The sequence below is a fragment of the Salmo salar genome, chromosome ssa02 (genome assembly GCF_905237065.1).
Source record: "Salmo salar chromosome ssa02, Ssal_v3.1, whole genome shotgun sequence".
Lineage (NCBI taxonomy): Eukaryota > Metazoa > Chordata > Actinopteri > Salmoniformes > Salmonidae > Salmo > Salmo salar.
Window position 1 is genome coordinate 20,423,276 of NC_059443.1, and position 14,049 is coordinate 20,437,324.

The 14,049-nt window shown below is 41.7% G+C and overlaps 1 protein-coding gene across 1 annotated transcript; it reads right to left on the reverse strand.

Annotated features, from left to right (window-relative positions):
- Positions 1–26: 26 nt before the first annotated feature.
- On the reverse strand, positions 27–7,319 carry leng1 (leukocyte receptor cluster (LRC) member 1). Its single transcript, XM_014155141.2, has 5 exons — positions 7,222–7,319; positions 4,360–4,527; positions 3,918–4,109; positions 3,098–3,402; positions 27–983 (listed from the first exon to the last, which is right to left on the reverse strand). Exons 2-5 carry the CDS (start codon positions 4,489–4,491, stop codon positions 764–766), a joined length of 849 nt encoding a protein of 282 aa, XP_014010616.1. The 5' UTR covers positions 4,492–4,527; positions 7,222–7,319; the 3' UTR covers positions 27–763.
- Between the last annotated feature and the right edge of the window lie 6,730 nt (positions 7,320–14,049).

The window sequence follows — 14,049 nt, forward strand, 5'->3', positions numbered from 1 at the left end:
AATAAACGGAGAACACATGATTTTGATATTTGGCAGGCCTATCATTTTTATTGAATTAATTGAAATGGAAAATGTGCAATAATAGTTGGGCCAACCACCCTAAACTCTGTCTACATCGGATAGTTAAATAGAACAGATGCATGTACACACACACCTCCCAAATTGGCACATGCTATTATCAGAAACAAAATAGACTTGACAGACTTGAATTGACACAATTACATTTGTGACACAATGTTGTCATCAATAGTAAAACATCAAACACACTCCAACTTGAACAGTGGTCTTGTGTTGTGGAGCAAAATGTTCTCTGTATTGTCTCACACTTGAGCAGGGTGCCAGACAGACACCAACACTACACTCAGCTGTCCCAAATCCCTTGATTGGTTCTTTCCTTTTCTACCTCATTAGAAATAACATTGATCATTCAATGACAACAATCATTAATACGTCTGCCTAGGATACTCAGGATAGCCTAGATGTTATATAAATAAACAATGTAGCATTTTGAGCTATTTTTGTACACATCTTCACTAGTTCAACAACTTACAGTATATACTTACACGCACAACTCCTCCATGTTACTGCAAGAATAAGCTAAAAGCACTGGCTCACATTTCACAACAATACAACTGAATAACCTTCCAGGCTCTCTAGTCCTTGTCGAAGTCTTCGGTGTCTTTCACATACTAATAAATGTATCTTGAATGCCTCAATGTTCTGTGTCTGTTGCCCGAACAATGAGAGTGCATGCTGTATGACTTCAAAAAATGCCATCTTTCCAGGCATTGCGGTCTTTTCTCTGCCTCTTGCGGGCCAGCTCTGGGAAATAAGCACTGTTGTACGGCATTTCCCTCTCCTCTGTCTCCCTTGGTCGCTCCTTCTCTTTCCCTGTTCCATTCTTCTGGTCCAGCAGGGCCTGGGCTCTCCTCTTCTCCTCCGCCTCTCTCTGCAGCCGCTCTGCTCGCAACCTTTCAATAGAGCTAGAAAAGAGAGAAGAGGTGGTTACCATCAACAATACATGTTTATCCAGAGCACTTGGTTTTGCACTTATCCACTTGGCTCAGTGTACTTGGTCTCTTGGTTATGCATCCAAGTGGAGTTGTTATTGTTTCAAAGTGCCACCCCACCCGTTTCGGTAAAAAGCTGAAGAAATGTAACCACTTAAATTCATAGAGCTATGGATGCAAGGACTGACCATCCACAAAATTAGAGTTATAACAAAGTTGGGGCAATATAGTATTTGTTTACATATAGTTGGTTTACAAAGAGTAAAATAGTTCTGATGCGCTAAGACAGTTAAACTAAGCTAATGATGCATTTATAACTTACAGTTGAAGTCGGAAGTTTACATACACCTTAGCCAAATACATTTTAACTCAGTTTTTCACAATTCCTGACATTTAATCTTGGTAAAAATTCCCTGTCTTAGGTCAGTTAGAATCACCACTTTATTTTATGAAAGTGAAATGTCAGAATAATAGTAGAGTGATTTATTTCAGCTTTTATTTCTTTCATCACATTCCCAGTGGGTCAGAAGTTTACATACACTCAATTAGTATTTGGTAGCATTGCCTTTAAAATTGTTGAACTTGGGTCAAATGTTTCAGGTAGCCTTCCACAAGCTTCCCACAATAAGTTGGGTGAATTTTGGCCCATTCCTCCTAACAGAGCTGGTGTAACTGAGTCAGGTTTGTAGGCCTCCTTGTTCGCACACGCTTTTTCAGTTCTGCCCACAAATTTTCTAAGGGATTGAGGTCAGGGCTTTGTGATGGCCACTCCAATACCTTTACTTTGTTGTCCTTAAGCCATTTTGCCACAACTTTGGAAGTATGCTTGGGGTTATTGTCCATTCGGAAGACCCATTTGTGACCAAGCTTTAACTTCCTGACTGAAGCAACATCAAGACATCAATATATCCACATCATTTTTCATCCTCATGATGCCATCTATTTTGTGAAGTGCACCAGTCTTTCCTGCAGAAAAGCACCCCCACAACATGATGCTGCCACCCCTGTGCTTCACAGTTGGGATGGTGTTCTTCGGCTTGCAATCCTCCCCCTTTCCCCTCCAAACAATGGTCATTATGGCCAAACAGTTATATTTTTGTTTCATCAGACCAGAGGATATTTTTCCAAAAAGTACGATCTTTGTCCCCATGTGCAGTTGCAAACCGTAGTCTGGCTTTTTTTAATGGAAGTTTTGGAGCTGTGGCTTCTTCCTTGCTGAGCGGCCTTTCAGGTTATGTCAATATAGGACACATTTTACTGTGGATATAGATACTTTTGTATCCGTTTCCTCCAACATCTTCACAAGGTCCTTTGCTGTTGTTCTGGGATTGATTTGCACTTTACGCACCAAAGTACGTTCATCTCTAGGAGACAGAACGCATCTCCTTCCTGAGCGGTGTTTATATTTGCGTACTATTGTTTGTACAGATGAACGTGGTACCATCAGGCATTTGGAAATTACTCCCAAGGATGAACCAGACTTGGAGGTCTACAATATTTGTAATGAGGTCTTAGCTGATATCTTTTGATTTTCCCATGATGTCAAGCAAAGAGGCATTGAAATACATCCACAGGTACACCTCCAATTGACTCAAATGATGTCAATTAGCCTATCAGAAGCTTCTAAAGCCATGACATCATTTTCTGGAATTTTCCAAGCTGTTTAAAGGCACAGTCAACTTAGTGCATGTAAACTTCTGACCCACTGGAATTGTGATACAGTGAATTATAAGTGAAATAATCTGTCTGTAAACAATTGTTGGAAAAATGACTTGTGTCATGCAAAGTAGATGTCCTAACTGACTTGCCAAAACTATAGTTTGTTAACAAGAAATTTGTGGAGTGGTTGAAAAAAGAGTTTTAATGACTCCAACCTAAGTGTATGTAAACTTCCGACTTCAACTGTACATTCTTCAAGAATTAATTGGTACATATTATTAATTTACAATTCCAAAAATGTATGTAGCAACTGCTGATTGCCCCTTCAGGTCAAAGCTAATTGGTCTTATGATTGATCAAAGAAACACAAAACACCCCCAGACATACAGATAAGACACCTTGTCTTGATAAAGACTCAAACTTCTCACCTTTCTCCACCACTGCTTCTCCTCTGCCCTCTATCCCTCTTCTTACTCTTATGTTCTTTTCTATCCTTCACCGCCAGTGCTTTCTTCATCTCTTTCAAGGGGTCCAGCATGTCTTTCAGTCGTCTGTCTCTCTTCTCCTTCTCCTCTTGACTGAGTGGCAGTCTCTTTCCTTTGTTGTCTTTCTCTTTCTTCTTTTCTTCATCTTTCTCTTCTTCATGGCCTGTTTTCATGTACCATGGAGTTACCTCTGTCCCAGGTTGGGGGCCTAGGGACACTAGCAGACCAATAGCACGCTCCTCGCGCTCCTACAACAACAGAATCACCATAGCATTAGAATAAGTAGAATATTCTCATTCAAAGTAATGATCTGTTGTGGGAGGAATCAGGACCAGCTACCATCTCAGGTGTACTATCTGGAAAGTTCAATACATTTATTCACATCTCATTCTCTGATCCTTCCATTGATGTGATAAGCATCAGTCCATTAAATCTGTTACATTTTTTCCCATATTAGCATCGAACACTCCATGATATTTAAATTACAATATGCATTCTCAATTGCCAACATGGTACCCATTTACATTCAAAATCTTAAACTGAATTGGCAGATCTCTGTTTAGAAATGGCTCTGGACTAAATAAACCAGGCACTGTCATTGGCTGGCTAGATCCACTAGAGAAAAGCTTTGAAGTGGAGAGAAACAAGGCCATGAAGGTAAACATTGTTACGTAGAGCGGGATGCAAAAACCAGTAGCCATGTGCACAAAGAAACTTGATTTCAAACACAGGTGAAGGGGGAAAAGCATAACAGAAAGGTCACCTTTTCATCTTTCTGGTCTTTGAGGTACTCTGCGTTTCCTTTCTTCTCAGACGACTCCTCCAGAGGAAATAGATTGAGGTGTTCCACCACTCCTCCACTCACCTCCCCTCCTCTCTCACCTCCCTCATCCTTCCATCCTCCAGACTGTTGAAGTGCAGCTCGTGACTTCTGTCTCAGGTGCTCTGTTCGTGCCTACAGCAAAGAGGTTACTTACATAACATTCAATGGCAATAATGAAGTACATTACACATTTGTATGCACTTTTATGACTTGATACTATTTTAACAATGCCTCTTACATCGCTTCTCTTAACAAAATCGCACGTCATACATCGTAACATTCCTGTATCACACAAAGTTTGGTTGTCACTTCAGACCATACTAAATCAATTATGAGTAATGTATCAATTTGCAATTTGGGGATGCAACGTTGCTATGGTTACCTCCTGCTCTGCTCGCTCCACACGGCGTTGGACCTCTCGCTCCTCTTCTGCGGCTTGTGCCTCGTCCCGACGAACGCGCGCGACGTTGTCCTTGTTGCGAACATGCCAGCTCTTTTTAGGTAGAATATTCATTTTTCTCCTGAAGTCGAGTGTTTGTTTTGACCAGGGCTTGTACAGTTAACCAAAAATGTGTCAAAAACGTAACATGCCCTGACTTCTGTTTGCAATTCAGTCTGTCTGCACTGTAACTCCAGTTCGCTAGCTAGCTAACGTTAGCTAGTCTAAACCTATTTCCTGTAAAAACATATTTTTTTTACAGCTATTTCAATCACAGAGATGTAATTCTGACACTGGGTTTTGTACAGCTGTTACCGAATGAATAAAACATTTGCATAAAACCAAAGAAAATATATTTAACACATCTGAAAGGTAAACAAGCAACCAAAAAGCAATTCAACCACAACCGGATACACACACCCGAAAATATAGTTACGTCATTACGTCTACGTAACTAAATCTATTTTGTAGAAGTTCTCTCACGGGTCAGCAGGGGACGCACGTTGCACATGACAGAAATAATAGCATTGTATTTATTTCAGAGATCTACACATACACACATATATATATATATATGTATATATACACACAAACACACACACTGCTCAAAAAAATAAAGGTTACACTAAAATAACACATCCTAGATCTGAATGAATGAAATAATCGTATTAAATACTTTTTTCTTTACATAGTTGAATGTGCTGACAAAAATCACGCAAAAATAATCAATGGAAATCCAATGTATCAACCCATGGAGGTCTGGATTTGGAGTCACACTCAAAATTAAAGTGGAAAACCACACTACAGGCTGATCCAACTTTGATGTAATGTCCTTAAAACAAGTCAAAATGAGGCTCAGTAGTGTGTGTGGCCTCCACGTGCCTGTATGACCTCCCTACAACGCCTGGGCATGCTCCTGATGAGGTGGCAGATGGTCTCCTGAGGGATCTCCACCCAGACCTGGACTAAAGCAAGGATGGAGCGAGACATGATGTCCCAGATGTGCTCAATTGGATTCAGGTCTGGGGAACGGGCGGGCCAGTCCATAGCATCAATGCCTTCCTCTTGCAGGAACTGCTGACACACTCCAGCCACATGAGGTCTAGCATTGTCTTGCATTAGGAGGAACCCAGGGCCAACCGCACCAGCATATGGTCTCACAAGGGGCCTGAGGATCTCATTTCGGTACCTAATGGCAGTCAGGCTACCTCTGGCGAGCACATGGAGGGCTGTGCGGCCCCCCAAGAAATGCCACCCCACACCATGACTGACCCACCGCCAAACTGGTCATGCTGGAGGATGTTGCAGGCAGCAGAACGTTCTCCACGGCGTCTCCAGACTCTGTCACGTGCTCAGTGTGAACCTGCTTTCATCTGTGAAGAGCACAGGGCGCCAGTGGCGAATTTGCCAATCTTGGTGTTCTCTGGCAAATGCCAAACGTCCTGCACGGTGTTGGGCTGTAAGCACAACCCCCACCTGTGGACGTCGGGCCCTCATACCACCCTCATGGAGTCTGTTTCTGACCGTTTGAGCAGACACATGCACATTTGTGGCCTGCTGGAGGTCATTTTGCAGGGCTCTGGCAGTGCTCCTCCTGCTCCTCCTTGCACAAAGGCGGAGGTAGCGGTCCTGCTGCTGGGTTGTTGCCCTCCTACGGCCTCCTCCACGTCTCCTGATGTACTGGCCTGTCTCCTGGTAGCGCCTCCATGCTCTGGACACTACGCTGACACACAGCAAACCTTCTTGCCACAGCTCGCATTGATGTGCCATCCTGGATGAGCTGCACTACCTGAGCCACTTGTGTGGGTTGTAGACTCCGTCTCATGCTACCACTAGCGTGAAAGCACTGCCAGCATTCAAAAGTGACCAAAACATCAGCCAGGAAGCATAGGAACTGAGAAGTGGTCTTTGGTCTCCACCTGCAGAACCACTCCTTTATTGGGGGTGTCTTGCTTATTGCCTATAATTTCCACCTGTTGTCTATTCCATTTGCACAACAGCATGTGAAATGTATTGTCAATCAGTGTTGCTTCCTAAGTGGACAGTTTGATTTCACATAAGTGTGATTGACTTGGAGTTACATTGTGTTGTTTAAGTGTTCCCTTTATTTTTGTGAGCAGTATATATATATATATATATATATATATATATATATATATGAGAGAGAGAGAGAAATTGTTAAACTGAAGAACATAAATATATGTAAACAATATTTGAATCAATTTAGAAAAATAAACACATTTAATGTTGTAAAGGTGGGCTAGAGGTAGCCTCTTAAAATCCGAGAGTGAAAGACTTACACTCTTGTATCTAACATGTAGGTTCAGCATTCCCGAACAGTCCCATTACAAGTCATAATGTTGAATAAAATGTATTTTAACTTGCTTAGTCAGGTTAACACTTCCCTGGTGATATTTTGTTTGTTTCTTCCCGACATAACGACACAATCTTGTGTCGTTATGTCGGGAAGTAACAAACAAAATATCATCAGGGAAGTGTTAACCTGACTATCAATACGCTGGACTGGTCTGTATATTCGTTTGTATTTTCAATACTGACACAATTCTCACATGACAAACACTTGCACAATATGTAAGTAATGGCCGAGCTTAACTGAATCACAGACCGAACGTTGTCCCACACAATCAACTGGCAAATTCCACAAGCAATTCTAGCTGATGGGTACAATTTGTGGAACGTGCCAACAGAAATCTGTTCCAAAAATTTCGCAAAGTATAACATTGTATACAAACTAACATGATAAATTCACCTATTTAACTAGCTGCCGAATAGGCATCAACTCACCACGTAGCTTATTCTTAATGTTTGTCCATAGACCGAGGTAAAGACAGTTTCAGGTTGGATATTCGACGGATCTATTTTGTGGTTTTCCTTACGTCCACCAACAGCAGTTAGGGATCATCAACATAGTGACAAATCCAATTTTTCAAATTTCAATAGCTCTTTAACCATTACTCCTAACACTTTCAAAACTGGTTGTAGCTAACCCGATGGCATAGACACACATTGCACACCCTTTAGTTAGTCAATTTTCATCTCACATGATTTTACATGAATTTTTCTAAATGTAGAATTTCAATAGCTCCTTGGTCATGTGACCTGGTGACTTCAAACAAGGTTCAGAATGGATCAAGGACAAGAGAGGTGTTAGAACATAGGTGCTTAAAGGAAGGCGCACAGGTAGGCCTCATGAAAAACAATGTTCCATATGCTCTTTTTAATCACAGTAATAGGCAGTGATTTGTCAGTCACAGTGAGCTTGATAACGTGAATGAATCCTTTTCATAGCATCACTTTCATATACTGTACATTAAGACAAATCCTTCTACGTTTTGTATTAGAACGTAGTTTACATAACCTGATAATGACTTGATATTTGAGTGTATTCACAACAAGCCACCTGCAGACAACTTACAAAATGCAATATTGCATTTGAGGGTTAGTTTTTCTGATGAAAATAGTTATTTGATGCATGGCCTACTATTTCTAACTGGGAAAATAAATTCCTACGTCTTTTGTGAGTAAAATCCTTTTTCCAAAATTGATTTAGGTACATTTTTGTGAATAGGTCTGAGGGTTGTGATATGGATCATTTAAGAGTAAAATCATTTAAGGGATCAATACATTTCTATATTGCTTCCCCAGTATCTGCATGAACCATCAGGCCAAGTGTTTTTGGTTGACCCTGCTGGACAGAAAGAGAAGGAGGAATCGGAACACGCTGCATTCAAATTCAGCTATTAGTTATTCTATTGTAATGGATCTAATACATATTAGCATTTTACATACATTCATAAGTGTAATACTTTTTTATGACATACTGTGAAAAACTCTCTTGGCTGCTGGCTCTGTCACTTTCAGTCATGCGCAGAGCAGACTTGAACCACAGGGGTTCTCTGTAAAGAGAGAGTAATCCAAAAGACACAGACACACCCCTTGACTTTCAATTGGCACCGTTGACCTGTATGTATTCTCTCCTGATTGGCTCTGTGGTGCACAGTCTGGCAGTCTGATTAAAGTGCCAGAGGTATGAGGAGAGACATCCTCCTTTGTATTTATGGGAACAAATATTTCCTACACTTTGGATCCTATTCTTGGAGAGTTAGAAGACACAATGCATCAATGCAAAAAAATATATATTACTAATTCCTGTCCATGAGTAACCTCAACCTTGTGGGCCTATGGGTGTTTGGGCCAATAAAGTGCCAACTCAATTCTACCACTGACTAGTCTCTCATGCCCCTATGAACGGGACACAGGGCAATAGTTTTTAATCTAAACCAGCCCTTTTTTACTGGAGTACACTACCCCCTAATAGGGGCTCTTTTCTTGACACATAGTAGCAGTTTACCCGATAAGAAGTCAAGAAGATCAAAAAGTAGATTGTTGTAAGGGTGTATTACGTCCTGTGCTGGCCCCATTGTCATATCCATTCTGGATTCTGAGTGGTAAAATCACAGCTGAAAAATGCCTCTATGTATGTGTTTACATTCTCCCCAAGACAGAACTGCCAAAGGGGGTGGAGTTGCAATCTACTGCAGAGACAACCTGTAGAGTTCTGTCATGCTATCCAGGTCTGTGCTCAAACAGTTTGAGCTTCTACTTTTAAAAATCCACCTTTCCAGAAATAAGTCTCTCACTGTTGCCGCTTATTACAGACCCCCCTCAGCCCCCAGCTGCGCCCTGGACACTATATGTGAATTAATTGCCCCCCATTTATCTTCAGAGTTTGTACTGTTAGGTAACCTAAACTGGGATATGCTTAACACCCGGCCATCCTACAATCTAAACTAGATGCCCTCAATCTTACCCAAATTATCATGGAACCTACCAGGTACAACCCCAAATCCGTAACCATGGGCACCCTCTTAGATATCATCCTGACCAACCTGTCCTCTAAATACACCTCTGCTGTCTTCAACCAGGATCTCAGCGATCACTGCCTCATTGCCTGCGTCTGTAATGGGTCCGCGGTCAAACGACCACCCCTCATCACAGTCAAACGCTCCCTAAAACACTTCAGCGAGCAGGCCTTTCTAATCGACCTGGCCCGGGTATCCTGGAAAGATATTGACCTCATTCCGTCAGTAGAGGATGCCTGGTTATTCTTTAAAAGTGCCTTCCTCACCATCTTAAATAAGCATGCCCCATTCAAGAAATTTAGAACCAGGAACAGATATAGCCCTTGGTTCACTCCAGACCTGACTGCCCTTGACCAGCACAAAAACATCCTGTGGCGTACTGCATTAGCATCGAATAGCCACCGCGATATGCAACTTTTCAGGGAAGTTAGGAACCAATATACACAGGCAGTTAGGAAAGCAAAGGCTAGCTTTTTCAAACAGAAATGTGCATCCTGTAGCACAAACTCCAAAAAGTTCGGGGACACTGTAAAGTCCATGGAGAATTAGAGCACCTCCTCCCAGCTGCCCACTGCACTGAGGCTAGGAAACACTGTCACCACCGATAAATCTACTATCGAGAATTTCAATAAGCATTTTTCTATGGCTGGCCTTGCTTTCCACCTGGCTACCCCTACCTCGGTCAACAGCTCTGCACCCCCCACAGCAACTTGCCCAAGCCTCCCCCATTTCTCCTTCACCCAAATCCAGATAGCTGATGTTCTGAAAGAGCTGCAAAATCTGGACCCCTACAAATCAGCTGGGCTAAACAATCTGGACACTCTCTTTCTAAAATTATCCGCCGCAATTGTTGCAACCCCTATTACTAGCCTGTTCAATCTCTCTTTCGTATCGTCTGAAATCCCCAACGATTGGAAAGCTGCCGTGGTCATCCCCCTCTTCAAAGGGGGAGACACTCTAGACCCAAACTGTTACAGACCTATATCTATCCTACTCTGCCTTTCTAAGGTCTTCGAAAGCCAAGTTAACAAACAGATCACTGACCATTTCGAATCCCACCGTACCTTCTCCGCTATGCAATCAGGTTTCCGAGCTGGTCATGGGTGCACCTCAGCCATGCTCAAGGTCCTAAACGATATCATAATCGCCATCCACAAAAGACAATACTGTGCAGCCGTATCCACTGACATGGCCAAGGCTTTCGACTCTGTCAATCACCATATTCTTATCGGCAGACTCAACAGCCTTGGTTTCTCAAATGACTGCCTCGCCTGGTTCACCAACTACTTCTCAGATAGAGTTCAGTGTGTCAAATGGGAGGGCCTGTTGTCCGGACCTCTGCCAGTCTCTATGGGGGTGCCACAGGGTTCAATTCTCGGGCCGACTCTTTTCTCTGTATACATCAATGATGACGCACTTGCTGCTGGTGATTCTCTGATCCACCTCTACGCAGACGACACCATTCTGTATACTTCTGGCCCTTCTTTGGACACTGTGTTAACTAACCTCCAGACAAGCTTAAATGCCATACAACTCTCCTTCCGTGGCCTCCAACTGCTCTTAAATGCAAGTAAAACTAAATGCATGCTCTTCAACCGATCGCTGCCCGCATCTGCCCACCTGCCTAGCATCACTACTCTGGACGGTTCTGACTTAGAATATGTGGACAACTACAAATACCTAGGTGTCTGGTTAGACTGTAAACTCTCCTTCCAGACTCATATTAAGCATCTCCAATCCAAAATTATATCTAGAATCGGCTTCCTATTTCGCAAAACAAAGCATCCTTCACTCATGCTGCCAAACATACCCTCGTAAAACTGACTATCCTACTGATCCTTGACTTCGGCGATGTTATTTACAAAATTGCCTCCAACACTCTACTCAGCAAATTGGATGCAGTCTATCACAGTGCCATCTGTTTCATCACCAAAGCCACATATACTACCCACCACTGCGACCTGTATGCTCTCGTTGGCTGGCCCTCGCTTCATATTCGTCGCCAAACCCACTGGCTCCAGGCCATCTATAAGTCCTTGCTAGGTAAAGCCCCGCCTTATCTCAGCTCACTGGTCACCATATCAGCACCCACCCGTAGCATGCACTCCAGCAGGTATATTTCACTGGTCACCCCCAAAGCCAATTCCCCCTTTGGCCGCCTTTCCTTCCAGTTTTCTGCTGCCAGTGATTGGAACGAATTGCAAAAATCACTGAAGCTGGAGACTCATATCTCCCTCACTATCTTTAAGCATCAGCTATCACAGCAGCTTACAGACCATTGCACCTGTACGTAGCCCATCTGTAAATAGCCCATCCAACTACCTCTTCCCCATATTGTTATTTATTTTATTTATATTTTTATATTTTTTGCTCCTTTGCACCACAGTATCTCTACTTACACATTCATCTTCTGCACATCTCACTCCAGTGTTTATTTTCGAAACTGTAATTATTTCGCCACTACGGCCTATTTATTGCCTTACCTCCCTATTCTTACTTCATTTGCACACACTGTATATAGACTTTGTATTGTGTTATTGACTGTACGTTTGTTTATTCCATGTGTAACTCTGTGTTGTTGTTTGTGTCACACTGCTTTGCTTTATCTTGGCCAGGTCGCAGTTGTAAATGAGAACTTGTTCTCACCTGTCTTACCTGGTTGAATAAAGGTGAAATAAAATTTTACAAATACTGTATGTGGTGTCGTGTCTTTGGGGTACCATTAAACTGAAGACATGTTTATCAATTAACTCCCTGTAATTATTATCACGCGATTTAACTGATTAATCGTTTAATTGTAATTAACTAGGAGATCGGGGCACCAAGGAAAATATTCAGATTACAAAGTTATAATTTTCCTAATATAACTTTCCTATATTATATATTATATTCTATTATAGTATAGGCCGATTATCTTCTGGTTTAAATGGTGTATTTTACCTCGCGCCCAGTCTCATTCCAAACGTCGTAAATTGTTGTATCTGCACGAATCCAGCCTTTACTAAAATCATCCATACATCAATTGTCTTAAAATCATTTATTTACTAAACTAAGTAATTCACAGAAAGCATACAAAACAGTAGGTATCGTTACAAAGCAATGGTAGAGGAATGTGCCCTAGTGGGCTAAACAGGCATGGCGGCCTGTTAAACAAAGGGTCATAAAAGGTCAGCTGAGGAGGCACACAGAGTTCATTAATATTAACAATTGATATGCTAATCTTTTGCACATGAACGCTCACTCATTCGGGAACAATTGCAATCAATATATATTTACGCTCAGTGTGTCGTCGGGATCCTTGTTGGAGAGTCGTTCTGTTGGAGAGTTTCTCTCTCTCTCTCTCTCTCTCTCTCTCTCTCTCTCTCTCTCTCTCTCTCTCGGTTAGAATGGATCTTTCAAAGCGACATTCATTAATGTCGTCATAGAATGGATGTTTCGTCGGTCTTCGCGTTCAAGGATATAATTTCTAGCTGCAGACTATTAATTAATATCAAAGACTTGTTCTTATTCTGTCGGTATCGATAGTCTAAAAGTGAACCACGTGGTGTAGTTCACTTTCAGTAGAGGAATTGGATGGTCAAACCTATTGGCCAACTCGCAATGGAGTGGAGGCCTGGTCTGAAGAAAGTAAATCAGGGTGGGGTTTTATAGTGAACATAGAACAGGCTTGTCACATGATGCCTGGTCCTGTCTGTGTCCCTGGGGGCGTGCCGATGACTGATTTAATCTTTGAACATAAATTAATTCTATCACATTAACATCAGTACACAGCATCTCAATGTATTACAAAATAGCTTTATCCTTATTAATACATTCTATACAACCATTTGGATGCAAGTCCCATAGCTGAGGCTATTATATAAACAGTTTTATGGTAATATGGCTATATTGTCTCTTCTGAGTATCACAAAATTGTACCAAGCGGACCAGTTCGTAGCTGGATTCTTCACCAATCTTTTATACCTTCTCCAGAACATAAATGTCATTCGGTTCCCCAATTCTGTGAGTTTGAAGAATTTCCTGTGTCTCTCTATGAACCATGTGGCAGGAGATTCTCCTCTGGAATTTTACAACCCCTTCACACAGGGCCTGGGTGGGGGGAGGTAGGTTGGGGGATGGTGCAAGGGGGGAGGGGGTCAACTGTCCTCCCTGTACTCAAAGAGGGCAACGTCATGACAGTGGGAATGTCTTATGTCCATCCTACATGTAGTGTTGGTACATGGAATATTCCTCAACTGCATAGATCATAAGTTGCTATTGCAAATAGAGGTATTATGTTTAACAACTGACATTTTCAGATATTATTTTGACAAAAACACTTTGGTGCTTACAATTCATTCTCTATTGTCATAGATTTGGTGGACACTGTCATCTGTGATCTTTGTGATGTGACTTTCTTTAAGCACGTACTGATGAAACTGTCACTTCATATTTTTGTTCTTAAAGTCTACAAACGCTCTACATTTATTCACTCTGTGATAGGGTTGGATCCTATATGCTACTTTTATTATTGTCCTGTAAATGGTTCAGCGCATATAATTTAGGCTGTGTGTAGAAGGAGGCATAAAGGAAATTACCTCTACTAAGAAATTACTACTAGATTATAGTGATAATGAAAACAACATATACATTTGGCTTGTGTATTCATTTGCCTATAACTAATCATAATTCCATTATGTTTACATAAAAAAGAGAATACTTCAAAATGAGAAGATCCTGCCATGGAAAAGACGACTGGGCGGACATAAAG